Source organism: Rhinoraja longicauda, chromosome 9, assembly GCF_053455715.1.
Source record: "Rhinoraja longicauda isolate Sanriku21f chromosome 9, sRhiLon1.1, whole genome shotgun sequence".
In the NCBI taxonomy this organism is placed as follows: Eukaryota; Metazoa; Chordata; class Chondrichthyes; order Rajiformes; family Arhynchobatidae; genus Rhinoraja; species Rhinoraja longicauda.
Genome location: NC_135961.1, coordinates 48,833,654 through 48,851,107, shown reverse-complemented (window position 1 = coordinate 48,851,107; position 17,454 = coordinate 48,833,654). Strand labels below are relative to the sequence as shown.

Genomic DNA, 17,454 nt, shown 5'->3' with positions numbered 1-17,454 from the left:
CTCTTTAGATTCTGGAGTAGTTCCTGAGGACTGGAGGGTAGCTAATGTAACCCCACTTTTTAAAAAGGGAGGGAGAGAGAAAACGGGGAATTGTAGACCAGTTAGCCTAACATCGGTAGTGGGGAAAATGCTAGAGTCAGTTATTAAAGATGTGATAGCATCACATTTGGAAAGTGGTGAAATCATCGGACAAAGTCAGCATGGATTTACCAAAGGCAAATCATGTCTGACGAATCTTATAGAATTTTTCGAGGATGTAACTAGTAGAGTGGATAAGGGAGAACCAGTCGATGTGTTATATCTGGACTTTCAGAAGGCCTTCGACAAGGTCCCACATAGGAGATTGGTGTACAAACTTAAAGCACACGGTATTGAGGGTTCAGTTTTGAGGTGGATAGAAAATTGGTTGGCGGACAGGAAGCAAAGAGTAGGAATAAACGGGTCCTTTTCGGAATGGCAGGCAGTGACTAGTGGGGTACCGCAAGGCTCAGTGCTGGGACCCCAGTTATTTACAGTGTATATTAATGATTTGGACGAGGGAATTGAATGCAACATCTCTAAGTTTGCGGATGACACGAAGCTGGGTGGCAGTGTTAGCTGCGAGGAGGATGCTAGGAGGCTGCAGAGTGACTTGGATAGATTAGGCGAGTGGGCAAATGCATGGCAGATGCAATATAATGTGGATAAATGTGAGGTTATCCACTTTGGCGGCAAGAACAGGAAAGCAGAGTATTACCTGAATGGTGACCGATTGGGAGAAGGGGAGATGCAACGTGACCTGGGTGTCATGGTGCACCAGTCATTGAAAGCAAGCATGCAGGTGCAGCAGGCAGTGAAGAAAGCGAATGGTATGTTGGCATTCATAGCAAGAGGATTTGAGTTTAGGAGCAGGGAGGTTCTGCTGCAGTTGTACAGGGCCTTGGTGAGACCGCACCTGGAGTATTGTGTGCAGTTTTGGTCTCCTAACCTGAGGAAAGACGTTCTTGCCTTAGAGGGAGTACAGAGAAGGTTCACCCGATTAATCCCTGGGATGGCGGGACTTGCATATGAGGAAAGACTGGATAGACTGGGCTTGTACTCGCTGGAATTTAGAAGACTGAGGGGGGATCTTATAGAAACATATAAAATTCTTAAGGGGTTGGAGAGGCTAGATGCGGGAAGATTGTTCCCGATGTTGGGGGTGTCCAGAACCAGGGGTCACAGCTTAAGGATAAGGGGGAAGTCTTTTAGGACCGAGATGAGAAAACATTTCTTCACACAGAGAGTGGTGAGTCTGTGGAATTCTCTGCCACAGAAGATAGTTGAGGCCAGTTCATTGGCTATATTTAAGAGGGAGTTAGATGTGGCCCTTTTTGCTAAAGGGATCAAGGGGTATGGAGAGAAGGCAGGTACAGGCTACTGAGCTGGATGATCAGCCATGATCATATTGAATGGCGGTGCAGGCTCGAAGGGCCGAATGGCCTACTCCTGCACCTATTTTCTATGTTTTCTATGTTTCAAGAAGGCATTTAATTGTCTCCCAGTATGGTGAAAAATGAGAGCCATTTCTGAGTAAGGAAGGCAGGATGGTGAAACGGTTGCGCGAATGTGTGTAGTAACAGTTGCTCTGCTGGTTCCTATCAGGGGAGAACTTCGATCGCCAAGCTGGCAACAGGAGGTCTCTCGTGCACTCAGACACCCCGCTGAGGCGCCCGACGAAAATCAAACGGAGAAAGACCATTACCGGGCTGCCTGAGGCTGTCCAGAAGGAATTAGGTATGGCTGATCAGAATTGTATCCACTCCCCTGCCCTGCCATCTTCTCATTTGTGACTCTGCGTGTATTTGTGCATTTGTGATAAGTAGTAGCTTTCATCCGACCCTCCCCTCCAATACAACCTGATAGCCAGCAGCAAAATGGGTGATCTCAATTGGGATAGGACGTGCCAGGGAATAAGTTCTACCTTTCAGCTTAAACTGAGCCACATCAGAAACCAGGAGGCTTCCCCAATTGCCTGAAAACAGATCAGTTTAGCATTGGCAAGCAATATGCTGAGCAGTGAGCCACAGTCAGTCTCCGCCACTCTTTATGTGTGACATAATTACTGCCTGGTCTCCCTTCTGAATGTCCTGGCTCTAATTTTTAAGGTTAGAACTCTCATTCTTTTCCACATCAAAAAAACATTTAACTTTATACAGCAGCCTTTTGGAAGATCTAAAGGATTTTATAGCCAGTGCAAACTTTCTGTGGTTTAGTCATTGTTGTAATGTAGTGTCATTCAGCACAGCCCAACTCATTCATGCCAACCAAGATGCCCCACCTATGCTGGTCCTATTCGCCCGCATTGACCCATATCCTTCCAAACCTTTTCCATCCCTCTACCTGGTCAAATGTCTTTTAAATGCTGTTATTGTACATGCCTCGAATACTTCTCCATGCACCTTGTGTAGAAAAGAACTGCAGATGCTGGTTTATACTGACGATAGACACAAAGTGCTGGAGTGACTGAAGAAGGGTCAGTCCCTGGATGAGAGGGGATCTTATCGAAACGTATAAGATTATTAAGGGGTTGGACACATTAGAGGCAGGAAACATGTTCCCAATGTTGGGAGAGTCCAGAACCAGGGGCCACAGTTTAAGAATAAGGGGTAGGCCATTTAGAACAGAGATGAGGAAAAACTTTTTCAGTCAGAGAGTTGTGAATCTGTGGAATTCTCTGCCTCAGAGGGCAGTGGAGGCCAATTCTCTGAATACATTCAAGAGAGAGCTAGATAGAGCTCTTAAGGATAGCGGAGTCAGGGGGTATGGGGAGAAAGCAGGAACGGGGTACTGATTGAGAATGATCAGCCATGATCACAATGAATGGCGGTGCTGGCTCAAAGGGCCGAATGGCCTACTCCTGCACCTATTGTCTATTGTCTATCACCTGTCCTTTTTCTCCAGAGAGTTACGCCAGCTGTTTGTGTCTATCCCTTGGCAGCTTGTTCCATATGCCTACGACCCTCTGTAAATATACCATCATCAGGTTCCTGTTAAACCTTTCCCCTCTCACCTTAAACCTAGTTCTCTCAACTCTCACCTTATTTAGTTTCCCCTCTCACCTTAAACCTAGTTCTCTAGTTCTTGATTCCCCTGGGGAAAAAGACTAAGTATTCACCCTATCTATTTCCTCATAATTTTATACATCTTTGAGATCATTCCTCATCCTCCTTTGCTCCAAGGAATAAAGCTCTGACCTGCCCAACCTCTCCCCATTGATCAAGCCCTCATCTGAGCAACATCCTCAGAAATCCCTGCACTCTTTCTTTCAGCTGGGTGACCAAAACTGACTCCCTCAAGCGCAACCTCACCAAAACCTTGTACAATTGTAACATGACATTCTACTTTCTGTACTCAGTTCCCTGAACGATCAAGGCCAACAGAATTCAAGTCCCATTCCAGAATTCAACCTCCAATATTACATGTCTGGAGTGAGACTTTTGTTCTGGAGTCAGAAGCTGATGGGTTCAAGTGAGTTAACGATGCAGAATGTTTTGAAAGATTTTGTTCAGCACCTTATAAATGGATGGCTATATGAATTCTACAGTTTTGGTGGATGAGGCGGACAGTCACAACACTAAAACAGGTCCCTTTGGCTTGTAACATCCACATCGACCATCAGGCATACGTTTATACTAATCCCACACTAATACAATATTTGATTTGCCTAACCTCCCAGATTCTACCTCTCAACTCCACATCAGGGCAATTTACAGCAGCCACTTAACCTTTTGGGAAGTGGGAGGAAAAAAAACATCTGGAGAAAGACACACCCAGTGACAGTCAGAAAAGCACAGGGCACTCAGAGAGCACACAAGGTCAGATTGAGTGCGGATTAGCACAGCTGTGAGGCAGCAGCTCTATGAGCCGCCCCCACACAGCTCTGTCTCAGGTGACCATGCTTTCAGCTGCTGAGGCCCGATGCATCGGAGTTTCCTGTGTAAACCTCTCCGACACTTTCCCTCGATCTCCTTAATTAAGATGCCCCTCAAAGTAGCTCCTTGATGAAACATGCGATTGGTCACATGTCATACCTTTTGAAGGTTGGCGCAGTATTTGACTACACCTTGAAAAAGGTTGGTTTATAAATGCAGTGCCGCTGTTGTCAAATACACGAGGGTGAGGGGGGAAGTTCAACGATGTGCACGTTAATTACCCAGAAGAGAAGTGGCGGAAGATACGGGAGGCATTTAGCCAGATACATGAACAGCAAGGAATGGAGAAATATAGATCATGCGCAAGCTGATAGATTCACTTTAAAGAAGATAGACACAAAATGCTGGAGTAACTCTTGAGAAAAGGAATAGGAGGTGTTTTTCAGACTTAAATTGGAATGATGGTCAGTACAGACATGACGGGTTAAAGTGCCTGTTTCAGTGCGGTTTTATGTTAATATAAATGCAGATTTGGGTGCTGAACTGATGGAAGTTGCTTCAGATCTTTGCTCTATGGAGTTCTGTTTGCTGTAATGTGACGGAGTATTTTGCCAGCAGTGGTGACAAACTTGTAATTGTGTTTACTGATGGCAGGTGCAGTGCAGCCCCCAGCCAGAGGGACATCCAGCATCCTGCCGGGTCACTTTTCCACCATGAGTCGCCTGGAGAGCAGCAGGTCCAACAGGGCTCGTTCAACGACCAGGGACTCGTCCTGCCAGACGGAAGAGATCAAGGTAGTGCCGCCATCGGTCCGCAGGATCCGGGCACAGAAAGGGCAAGGGATCGCGGCCCAGCTCTCCAGCTCCTCGGGCAACATGTCGGGCACCCCCCGAGCCCACGACGAGCTGCGCTTCCACAGCCTGCCGCGGCCGTGTGCCAGGGTCTCGCTACTGGACGGGGAAACCTGCATGGCCGGCCGGTGGAAGGACTCCTGCGGCACACTGCCTGGGCGAAGCAGCAGCTCGGAGGCCCGGGCCCAGGCCCAGACCAGCCTGCTGCCCCGGCCCAAGTCCCAGGAGCTGGGTGGGCCCCAGCCGGCAGAGGAGGGGGCGCTGGGGGCCTCGCCCCACGCCGGGACAGGTTCCTCGGCCGAGGCGGTGCCTGCAGGCAAGTGCTGGGCCCCCGGCACTTCGGTCGAGATCCTGGCCAAACCTCGGGACGAGCACGGCTCCTCCAGCGGCAACTGGAGCGGCAGCAGTGGCGGCGGTGGCTCGGTCCAGCAATCACCGACCCTGGACAGCGCGCCGCCCCCGTCCCCCCCGGACTCTGCCATCTGCCTGGCGGTGGGCCCACGGTGGGTTGCTGGCAACCAGACTCCGGCACACCGCTTGCTCTCCGATGCGGCAGAGGCCAGGTGGAACAGCCTCTACCTGAAGGAGCCATCCTCGCCCGCGGGGCCGGCAGAGGGTGAGGGCTGGCGGGGCCTGGGAGAGCGTTCCCTCAGCCACAGCATCTCGCTGAGGAAGACCAAGAAGCCGCCACCGCCGCCAGCCCGCTCCGACTCCCTGCGCCGCAGGCCCAAGGGCAGCGCCCCCCTGCTCAGCCCCTCGCTCATCGCCAGCCTGCAGCGCTCACTGGAGGGGGGGCTGGGCCGCCAGGACGGGCCCCAGGCCCCCGCCAGGCCCTCCGTCTCTGTCGAGGGGCCCGAGCCATGGCTCATGCGGCCCCGCAGCCAGAGCAGCAGCAACAGCAGTGGGCGGTCGACGGGCGGCAGCAACGCCTACTCCACCGGCGCTGCCACCACGCCATCGCAGAGCGAGACCAGCAGCCTGCGCTCTGACTCTGGCGATCCCTGGGCCTACTACAACCAGGAGGCCGAGGGATGGCGGCAGGGCCCTTGGGACGGTGCCGGACAGCCCAAGCCCAAGAGCCTGTCCCCGGACAAGACTCTGGGCATCACCTCGCCGTCCAGCGGCTACTCCAGCCAGTGCAACACGCCAACCGGCGCCGGCCCCGGCCTCGGCCTACCGCCACCCTGCCGACCTTCGCCCAGGCCCAAGGTCAAGCCCAAAGTCCCCGAGCGCAGGTCCTCACTGCGATCCTCCCTCTCCGCATCCTCCTCCTCTGCCTCGCTCTCCTCCAGCGCTTCCGAGTCACGGCCCCAGCGGGCGGCAGCTTCCGCGGCCCTCTCCCCACCATCTGCCACTGTCTCTCATCCGACCGCCTCGGACCAGAACGCTCCTCCCCCCGCTCTCTACGTCTTGCCCCTTCCTGCTGCCCTGGGGCACCTGTACCTGCCTCCCGCTGTCCCTCTGCTGGACTCTCTGCCCACGTCACCCCCTCCTGCACCCCCTGTGCAAGGACTGCTCCCTCCCGCCGTGCCTCTGCCCACTTCTCACCCTCACACTCGCCTTCTGCCAAAGCCACCCTCGTTCAATCTCCGTCTGCCCACGTCACCCCCTCCTGCACCCCCTGTGCAAGGACTGCCCCTTCCCGCCGTGCCTCTGCCCACTTCGCCCGCTCCCACTCACCTTCTGCCAAAGTCACCCTCTGCCCGTCTCCCTCCGAGCAAGGCACCTCCTCCAGCTCCCCCTCTTTTTAGACTCCCTCTGCCCCCCTTGCTCCTTCCTGGCCCCCCTATGCCCCCCTCACCACCTCCTTTGCCAAGCTCGCCCCTTCCGTCAGCGCCCCTGCCTCCCCCGCCCCCCCTGGACCTGGCGGCGCTCTGTGGTGGGAAGAAGCTTCTGCGCCCGTTCGCCCTCTCCTGCCGGGAAGAGCCCAATGCCCGTGGGCATCAGGGGGATGCCCTCAGGGCAGCAGCAGTGGGCCCGCCGCTCATCACGGCCAACGCCCTGCGGACGGTGCAGCTGCGGAGCGTGAGGTCAGGCGGGCAGACGCAGCCCAACAGGGCGGGGATCGCGCGGCACAAACCGCCAGTGCTGCAGCGGCCCCTGTCCCTGCAGAGCCCCGGCAAACGTGCCTGCAATGCCAGCACGCCAGCTGTGAAAACACCGCCTGCTCTGGCTGCTGACCTGGCGGACTCAGAGAGCAGGGCCGGCAGTGTCAGTGAGCCTGAAACCGTAGCAGTCTCCAGCATATCCGCAGCCACAGTCACGAGCGAGCCCCTATCCACACCGGTGCCGCTGCCTTACAGCTCTGGAGCCACTGACCAGGGTAACGGTGCCAACACTGGGGTCAACCTGGAGCCCGATCCAGAGGGGGCACTGACGCCCAAGAAGTCCAAACTGCCCGGCAGCATGCCGCCTCCCATTGCCAGGAAACCCAAGCTGAGCCTTCTGATTCCACCCTCCCCCTGGGAGATCACCGCTCGTGAGAAGCGGCCGCCAGACGTCTCCATGTCAGCGGCAGACACCACGTCTTCAGCAGCCGAGCGTGACGGGACTGGCGGGGGCCTGCCGTCGCCGCTGAATACCGAGGAGTGCAACTCCGGCAACCCCCGCCCTGCCGAGCGACCAGAGGGCATGCCACAACCACCGGCCTGGGCGGCTGAGCAGAATGACGGGGACAGAGCTGTGGAAAAAAGCCAGAACAACTCCAGAACGAAAGATGAACAGGCAAAAGACTCCTCACCGACATGGGATCATCTGGACAGGAGCAGCACTACACCCTGCCAAGAAAACGGAACAGGTGAGATTCAGAAATGGCCACAGTCTCCCTTTTCTCGACGTGCACTTTGTACCTTTTCTCTCTTTTCATTTCTTACACTTTGCACGTCCTTATTTCTATTCTATTCCCTCTTCATCTATAACCCTCCCCTCTTTCCTTTCCCTTGCCTCTCCTTTCTCACTCTTACCTTTCAATCGCCTCTCTTCCTGTTCCCTCGTATCTTGCCCACTGCTTCAGGTCCACTCATTGAAGCTGCCTTCCTCTTACTTCAAGTGATGAAAGATGGTTGGGGTTGCAGACAGGTACAGGATGGGTGTGCAGTATTTGGGGTAAGCTTGTTAACAAAGGGAAGACAGCGTATAAGATAGTGTTTAAAGGGTGTGATACTCTTGTGTTTAGCACAAGCAGTGTAACAAAATCAGGTTCAATAACAGGATGTGAGGGTACAACATAATATTTAAAAAATAGACGCAAAAAGCTGGAGTAACTCATTGGGTCAGGCAGCCTCTCTGGGGAAAAGGAATGGGTGACGTTTTGAGTCAAGACCCTTCTTCAGACTGACAATCACTCACCCAGAACATCTCCTATTCCTTTTCTACACAGATGCTGCCTGACCTGCTGAGTTACTCCAGCATTTTGTGTCTATCTTCGGTTTAAACCAGCATCTGCAGTTCCTTGCTACACATAATGTTAAATAGACTGGGACCAGACCACAGGACCCTTCACAGTTCTTCCACTTCACTGAGACCCTGGCTGATCCTGCAGTTCAAGGGCACTTTTCAGAAAGTTGCCTGTCTCAGTTCTAAACAGCGAAACCCTATATTTTGTGATTTTGTCCCGCAACTCTAAGAAGGGGCACCTTTCAGCAGTCATCCTCTGAAGGATCTTGGATAATGCTATATGCTATATGGGTGGCACAGTGGCACAGCGGTAGAGTTGCTGCCTTACAGCGCCAGAGGGTTCGATCCTAACTATGGGTGTTGTCTGTACATTCTCCCTGTGACCACGTGGGTTTTGCCTGGGTGCTCCGATTTCTTCCCACATTCCAAAGACCTTCAGGTTTGTGGGTTAATTGGCTTCAGTAAAATTGTAAATTGTCCTTAATGTGTGTTTAGGATAGTGCCAGTGTATGGGGTGATTGCTGATCGGCGTGGACTTGGGGGGGCTGAAGGGCATATTACTGCACTGTATCTCTAAACTAAACTAAATTAACCTAAACCTCATTCTTTAAAACTCACATCAGCACAGGGTGCTTTGATGGAGTAAGGGGTGTAACAGGGTGTTGCAACTGACAAGCTTTGGAGTCTGCACCATCCGGTAGCTGGAGTTTAACTGCTGATCTTTTTACAGATGACGTGTTTGAAGAGTGTTCTGCCAGCTTGAACAGCAGCAGCGGGGACTGTGGTGAACAACCAAGTACTCCAAGCCGATCCAGGACCACAGAGGACCTGTTCGCCGCTATTCACAGGTAATGGTACAAGTGATCCCCCATTGAGCAGAGGTTGAGGAGCGAGCTGGCCAAACATGTGTCGAAACGGGATCGAAAGGAAACTCTGAGCAGTGGGGAAGATGGTAGAAGCCTCGTGGATGAAGAAAATGGAGTGGGTTTAGTGCTAAGTAGCGCAGCGGTAGAGTTGCTGCTTTACAGCGAATGCAGCGCCGGAGACTCAGGTTCGATCCTGACTACGGGTGCTGCACTGTAAAGAGTTTGTACGTTCTCCCCGTGACCTGCGTGGGTTTTCTCCGAGATCTTCGGTTTCCTCCCACACTCCAAAGACGTACAGGTATGTAGGTTAATTGGCTGGGTAAAGGTAAAAATTGTCCCTAGTGGGTGTAGGATAGTGTTAATGTACGGGGATCGCTGGGCGGCACGGACTTGGAGGGCCGAAAAGGCCTGTTTCCGGCTGTATATATATGATATGATATGATATGAAAATACTGTGATCACACTACCGCTTATCGGTACTATATTCCCTTTTGTTCTCGAATACACAGTGCTGGCTAAACTTTATGCAACTTGCGGACTCTGTTGTCCATAAAAATCGGAGGATTGCTTTCCAGGGGACCAGTACAGGTCCTGTGAATCTCTCTACACATGCCCCACTCATTATCACAGCCTCACATTCCGTTTGTCTGAACCAACTAACAGCTGTACGATACAATAGAACTTTATTCATCCCAGGAGGGAAATAGATCTGCCAACAGTCATAAAACACAAGATACATGAAACATTAAATTAAAGTGACGAGTGGAAAGGATTGGGGATGTGTGAAGATTTGGGGGGGGGGGGGGAAGGGGAGTCAGTCTACCCCACGATAGAAGAGGGAGGATTTTGTACAGTTTGGTAGACACAGGTAAAATGATCTCCTGTGGCATTCTGTACTGCGTCTTGGTGGAACCAGTCGGTGGAACCAGGTTGACCAGGGTGTCATGGAGGGGAAGCACTGTATTGTCCTTTTAACAACTTTTTGGAATGCAGATTCCCAGTAACTTTGCCCCTCATAAATAGGTTGGAATGTCATGGAATCATGGACTCTGGGCTCATCAATTTTGAGCTGAGTTTCATTCATTTATTGCATGAGTATCCACCACGTTTTCCATTAACTCCTGCCTCCAGTGGCTTCAATCCATCACCTTCCCTGCTTATCTTCATTTATTGTAAATGTATTTAATTATTTAAATACAATTCTACACTGTTGGCAGTTGGTCCCAAAAGTCCCTCGCTCAGCATCCACACTCCAGACATTAGATTAAAAACAGGGATGGAGGGAATGAGGGACAGGGACAGGGACAGGGATCAAAAAGGTAAGAAGGGGTTAGAAAGTAAGGGGTAGAAGTAGAGGGAGTGATGGGGGATGCTGTCGACTCCTCTGGTCAAGACAACCTGGGATGTGGGATAAATTCAGGTCCGTTTTTGTTTTTCTGTGTTGTGATTTAAATGGGAAAGTAGTTAAAAGGAAAAGTGAAAAGGTGGCAAATGGAAAATTTGAAGAAGGGTCTCGACCCGAAACGTCATCCATTCCTTCTCTCCAGAGATGCTGCCTGTCCCGCTGAGTTACTCCAGCATTTTGTGTCTACCTTTGAATTACACCAGCATCTGCAGTTCTTCGTTACACTAATGGAAAATAGAGTTCGATATCAGGAAGTATCGAGGGAGGTAGTTTGAGATTGAGATTTTTTTTAATGCTTTTTGTATGCTCCCTTCTTTCCCTCACTCCACTCAATTTTCAGTCTTATTCCCTCAATTCCATTATTCTTATTATCCCTGTTGGGACAAGATGTCCACAATGTTTGGGACAAAGACCCATCATTTATTTATTTGCCTCTGTACTCCACAATTTGAGATTTGTAATAGAAAAAAATCACATGTTGTTAAAGTCCACATTGCCAGATTTTAATAAAGGCCATTTTTATACATTTTGGTTTCACCATGTAGAAATTACAGCAGTGTTTATACATAGTCCCCCCATTTCAGGGCACCATAATGTTTGAGACACAGCAATGTCATGTAAATGAAAGTAGTCATGTTTAGTATTTTGTTGCATTTCCTTTGCATGCAATGACTGCTTGAAGTCTGCGTTTCATGGACATCACCAGTTACTGGGTGTCTTCTCTGGTGATGCTCTGCCAGGCCTGTATTGCAGCCATCTTTAGCTTATCTTTGTTTTGGAGTCTAGTCCCCTTCAGTTTTCTCTTCAGCATGTAAAAGGCATGCTCAATTGAATTCAGATCGGGTGATTGGTTTGGCCACTCAAGAATTGACCGTTTTTTAGCTTTGAAAAACTCCTTTGTTGCTTTAGCAGTTTGTTTGGTATCATTGTCTTGCTGTAGAATGAACCGCCGGCCAATGAGTTTTGATGCATTTGTTTGAACTTGAGCAGATAGGATGTGTCTATACATTTCAGAATTCATTATGCTACTACCATCAGCAGTTGTATCATCAATGAAGATAAGTGAGCCAGTACCTTCAGCAGCCATACGTGCCCAGGCCATAACACCCCCACCACCGTGTTTCACAGATGAGGTGGTATGCTTTGGATCTTGGGCAGTTCCTTCTCTCCTCCATACTTTGCTCTTGCCATCACTCTGATATAAGTTAATCTTCATCTCATCTGTTCACAAGACCTTTTTCCAGAACTGTGGTTGCTCTTTTAAATACTTCTTGGCAAACTGTAACCTGGCCATCCTATTTTTGTAGCTAACCAGTGGTTTGCATCTTACAGTGTAGCCTCTGTATTTCTGTTCATGAAGTCTTCTGCGGACAGTGGTCATTGACAAATCCACACCCGACTCCTGAAGAGTGTTTCTGATCTGTGGGACAGGTGTTTGGGGATTTTTCTTTATTATGGTGAGAATTCTTCTGTCATCAGCTGTGGAGGTCTTCCCTGGCCTGCCAGTCCCTTTGTGATTAGTAAGCTCACCAGTGATCTCTTTCTCCTTACAATGTGCACTTTAACCACGTGAATCTTTTCTATTACAAATCTCAAATTGTGGAGTACAGTCAAATAAATAAATGATGGGTCTTTGTCCCAAACATTATAGACACTGTATATCCCCCACCGCTTCTATCCGCCTCCAATCCCCTCCCCTTCTCTCCGCCTCTGCTCCTCCTATCCAGACTCTCCATGCTCTACTCCCCTGTCCTTTCTCCACCTCCTCTCCGCCACTTTTATTCACCTTCCCTTCTCTCCCGCAGACTTTCCCCAGCTCTCCTTCCACCAGTGTTGCTCTGGCGAGTGACTGATGATGGACACAAAATGCTGGAGTAACTCAGCAGGACAGGAGGCATCTCTGGAGAGCAGGAATGGGTGACGTTTCAGGTTGAAACCCTTCTTCAGAGTGAGAGTGAGAGTCAGGGAATAGGGAAATGAGAAATGGAAGAGTACAAAGAACATGAAAGGTGTGAAAAGAACAGATCAAAGCAGACGATGATCAAGGAAATGTACAGTGGTTCATTATTGAATGAGGGGAAGGTGACAACGAGGCATAGGAAGTAAAATTAATCAAGAGCACAGTCAGAGAACTAGGGTGAGGGAGCGAAGGAGAGCGAGGGAAGGCAAGGGTTACTTGAAGTTAGAGAAATCAATATTCATATTGCTGGATTGTAAGCTGCCCAGGTGAAATATTAGGTGAATGATGATGTCCTTCACACCTTTAGGTCCAAAAGGAGAATACTGGGCCGGAAGGATTCGGAGGATGAGTTCAGCCGGACGCAGTCACCGTCGTCTCCGGTAACCCCGACCGGCTCGCTGGCCAGCCCGTGCTCCCTGCGGCAGGCAGGCTCCATCCAGCGGAGCCTGCGCAAGTCCAGCACCAGCAGCGACAGCTTCAAGGCACTGCTGCTGAAGAAGGGCAGCCGGCCGGAGCAGAGCTGCCGCATGTCAGCCGCCGAGATGCTCAAGAGCTCGGACCCCAGGCAGCGTCCGGCGGAAGACGAGCGGGCGGTCGGCCGCCCGGCTGGCCAGCGGGGCCGCAACCCGCGCGAGGAGTGGGCCTCGCACGAAGGCCCGATGCCCAGAGGCGCGGGGGTGACGGGGCTGTGCGTCCGCTACGGGCGCTCCCGTACCCCGCCGTCGGCCGCCAGCAGCCGCTACAGCGCCAGGCTGCACCAACACCGCCTCCACAGCAGCCCCATGACCGTCATCCGCGAGGCCGAGGCCTGGGAGGCCACCGATGATGTCCGGCGGCACAGCGACGGAGACATCAGCGCCCAGGGGGCCGTGCCGACCGGTGACGCCAACACGCAGGAGTACCGGGACACTCTTACGTCACCGTCCAGGTCAGTGGCACTGTGTGCTGCCATTATGATGCCAAGTGTTGCCAGCCAGGACTGGAAGCATATTACATCACCATCAGGGGCAGTGGCACAGGGCGCCACCAGTTTAACACCAGGAGTCAGCAATCAGAACTGGGATCCCCTTACGTCACCATCACAGGGTGCCGCCATTTTGACAGCGGGAGATGCGAAGCAGGACTGGGACTCATGAAGGACACAAAAAAAACAAGGAGACTGACACCACGTACTAGCTTTTCTGTTTTTGTTTATTTTTAAATTCCTCAGAGACCAAGCATTGGCACAAGCCAGCCAAGGAGAAGCCCACTGAATAGATATTTTAGTCTTTCTCTGCCTTGGCTGCAACAGGAAGGACTGGCATTTGTATACTACCAGTAGTGTAGCAAGGTGTCCGTCCGTATGCTGGATTGGTGCTGAAGGAAATTGTCTCCAAGTTTGTAGAGAAAATTGAAAAGAGACTGGAAATATGGGATAAAAGCAGGAATGGCAATAGCTTTGCTGTGGAAAGAGTAAGGCAGTTCAAGTCAAGGCATTTGTGTGGCACCCTTCCTGACATCAGGAATTCATGGGTAAAGAGGCACATTTTTTCTAAAATGAAGAGAAATGGAAGGAATGAGTCGCAGAGGATGCAGGAGAAAGCCAACGTGATACTTGTGTCTTTCACCTGGTGTACAGTTAAACAGGGAAAGATCTGGACGGGAGAAATTACAAAATAGCAAAAGGAAAGGGAGTCGGATATTTGAAGATGAATAGTGAAATAGTAGAGAGAGAGAGGGCAGTAAGATGATAGGCTCGAGTACTCAGCTCAGAGGACTGTTTTTTTGATGTGTTCAGAGTTATTTTGCGTGGCAGGTGGCTAATCCCACTTGGGGGATTTCCTGAATGGAGTTGCGGAGGAAAGAATTGCACTGTTTGCAAATAGTTGGATTGTGGGAGTCATCTCAAACTGGGCAGTGCAGAGGCAGATTAGAACAACATGACCAATCCAGTCTGTGACCTTTTGTAGCAGAAGAGAGGAAAGAGTATGTCTTGGAAATTAAGGCTTAGTGTTGTGGTGATTTTGTTGAAGATTTATTAATTTCAGATACTTGTAGCAGTTAGATGCAAAACATCTGTGCGGAGCCATCTTTTGCACATTTAATGGCTGTGTTACTTGGCTGTTAGACCTCATCTGTGGCATTATTTCAGATGGATGTGGTTGGCTTAGAGATTCCTAAGGTGCTGGAGGGTGGGGTGAAAACCTAGTGTGTGGTCAGCTGGAGTTACATCTTCTCATTTGGACCTTGGCTGAAAGGGCCAGCTCATAGTCAAGAGGGCCTGGCCCATGTCTGTCGAAGAGGGAAGAGTGCCCTGCTGTGCTGACCTGTCGACTGACACTGTGCCTTCAGGAGAAGACCTCCGCAGAGGAAGGAGGTGAAGGATGTACAATAGGTCCCTACCGGGATCCCAGAGTTTCTCCATCCACCCAAAACACAGTTGGCTTACTTTTCCCAGCACTCAGTGAAAAGTAGGACCAATAGTTTATTAATATACCGGCCCCAATTGCATAGGATGAGCCCTCTGACCTGGGCACCCGTGGTCAGTCCTGCCCAAACCAGGGATGCACGGTATTCCTTCACCAGCCGGCACGCCCAGTGGGCAGATCTTTACACAGTACGAGCTTTGGTTTCAATGCTGGAAACCTGCCACGTACACAACAGTTGCCCATGTACTGCAACCAGAATTGGTGCATAATTCATGTTGTTCCACAAGATCTCGATGGGTCCGTGGTGACTGGAGGGCTGTGCAGGCACTGTTCCTCCCTGGCTTACTCTTGTGTGGTCTCTGCAGCTCCAACCCCCACTTCCTTCTCCAATATTCCCTCTCGATTTGATTCTCCCAGCCAATTGAAAAGCACCGTACTGTAGGCGCTGGAAATCTAAATAAAATATGGGAGAATACTGGAAACACTCAGCAGGCCATGTAGCATCTGCAGAGGGCGAGGGGGTGGGGGGGGGGGGGAGGTTAAGATAACCTTTCAATCTTTGGTTCAATCGTGAGGCATTTTCCTGTTCCCTAGCATTCCTACTTAAATACAAGGTACTGTCCATCTGCTGTTTGTTTGTCCCTCCATTACCCTATTCAAAGTGTTCCTCAGTGTCCTTATCTGTGCCTTTGTCAGAATCCATAACGCGCACGCATGATGTTAAGTGCCTTCTCCACACAGCAGTGGGAGCCTGTCTCTTTGCTCTCCCCATCCTTTTCCTTTCCTTTCCTAACACTGCAGGCTGCGTCTGAACAGGATGCTGTGGCTCGCTGCTGACAGCTAGTGGCAGGTCATGGATACTGCAGCAGCCTAACACAATTTCATCTTACTCTCAATTCGTCCAGGAATTTAGGCCAATTTAGGCACTGCGTGGCATAGTTCTCAGCACAGATTGCGAGGCAATTTGACTGTGCCATCAAATACTCTGGTTGCTTTGGCATCAAATTCTGGCCTAGTCCTGAATCCTTAACTACCTACAGTGAATATCAAACAGACACAGAAGGGAAAAGTAATGCAGTATCATCTTTTTGTTCATCTAAATTGGCTGGCATAACATTGGAACTTTGCTGAGGTCAGCCTGAACATTGGCTTTAGCATGTTCTTAAAAATACCAATGTTGGGAGTGTGAGAGGGAGGAGGTTAGTGCGGAATTGAGCAGTGATGAATCCCTTGGTTAAACTGCCTCACGAAAACTCAGTGGCAAAATTAAATGTATACTCTCCTGGGTAGGATGGAGAGGACTGATCAGCAAAGAGGAATAAATCAGAAGGAGGCTGGTTAATTGCTGATTGGAACAGTTGTGCTAATATATAAATATGATTAGAACATTCTGAATCTTGTAATACTTGCTGACACCGAGTTACCAAAGATAACAAGCATTTCCTACAGAGAAAGAAAACACCTGCAGTATTTTTCAAGTAAACTTCAAAGAGTTTTTGCGTGAAACTGCACATTGAAAACCTTAGATATTAAACTAAAGGAAAACTCAGATTTGAAATCAACACAAAAGGCAGGAACTTAATCAGACATCAAATAGAAAGAGTTGTTTCCTGCTGTGCACCCTGTTTTAACATGTACAAAGATTGTAAAATGGTCTCTTTTTGGGGGGAGGGGGGGTTCCTTTGTAAACTTTTTTTGGGCAATTTGTACATTTTAGCTATTTGGGTTTTTTAAAAGTTGAGAGTTTGTAGATTATTTATTTTAGTACAGAAGGAGATTGAAGTCTGCTTTTCCATCTTGCCTCTATTGTGTCCTGTGTTTGCTGTTATTGGGAAAGGAAGGAGAGGTTGGTAGAAGGGTTTACTTCATTCCCGTGGGAAATGCTCAAAACACTGCGGCCTTTTGATGTGCCCTGTTAATTTTGTAATCAGAAGGATGCTGTGTTCTCAAATAAAGCAAAATTTTCCTCTGAAGTAAAAACATTTATTCTTTCATCCACGTGACACATCATCAACATATTAAGTATTCATTGTTGGTTTGTTACAGCCCAAAATATCTTCACTAATGGCTCAGATGGTAAATATTACTCTGTGTTTAAAAAAAAGAATTTCTGGCAATGCCAACACAACTGTTAGAGCTGTTGCCTTGCAGCTCCAGAGACCTGGGTTCAACCTTGATCTTGAGTATGTCAGTATGAAGTTTGCACGTTCTTCCAGTGACTGTGTATTCCCCTAAGTGCTCCAACATCTGTAAGACGTGCCCATTGGTAGGTTAATTAGTCACTGTAAATTATCCCCAGTGGAGGTGGATGGTAAGAGAATGGGAGCATGTTGATGGAAATGTAAGACAGAGGAAATAACAGGGAAATAAGTGGAGGAATGGGACAGATGGGATTGGTCTTAGAGGTGGAATATCAAGGGAACTAATGGCTCATGCCAAAAGGAAATATGAGAAATTGATTGCCCATATCTAAATGCCCCTGGACTGTAAGGCTGGCCAGGCCATTGAGAGTCTAAGGAAGCGTCTCGACCCAAAACGTCACCCATTCCTTCTATTAGGAGATGCTGCCTGTCCCGCTGAGTTACTCCAGCTATTTGTGGCTATCTTTAGGCCATTCAGAGGGCACTTAAGTCAATAACATTGGAGTCACACAAGTCAACCTTGATGAGGATAAC

At 49.8% G+C, this 17,454-nt stretch overlaps 1 protein-coding gene across 1 annotated transcript in view; it reads left to right on the top strand.

The window, feature by feature from the left end:
• The window catches only part of LOC144596718 (NHS-like protein 1), a 240,738-nt gene extending 225,481 nt beyond the window's left edge, over nt 1-15,257 (top strand). The window contains exons 5-8 of the mRNA XM_078405440.1: nt 1,624-1,755; nt 4,548-7,541; nt 8,871-8,988; nt 12,679-15,257. Of these exons, the coding sequence (XP_078261566.1) occupies nt 1,624-1,755; nt 4,548-7,541; nt 8,871-8,988; nt 12,679-13,507 (4,073 nt within the window). The 3' untranslated portion in view covers nt 13,508-15,257. The remainder of the gene's footprint in view (nt 1-1,623; nt 1,756-4,547; nt 7,542-8,870; nt 8,989-12,678) is intronic.
• Nucleotides 15,258-17,454: the final 2,197 nt, after the last annotated feature.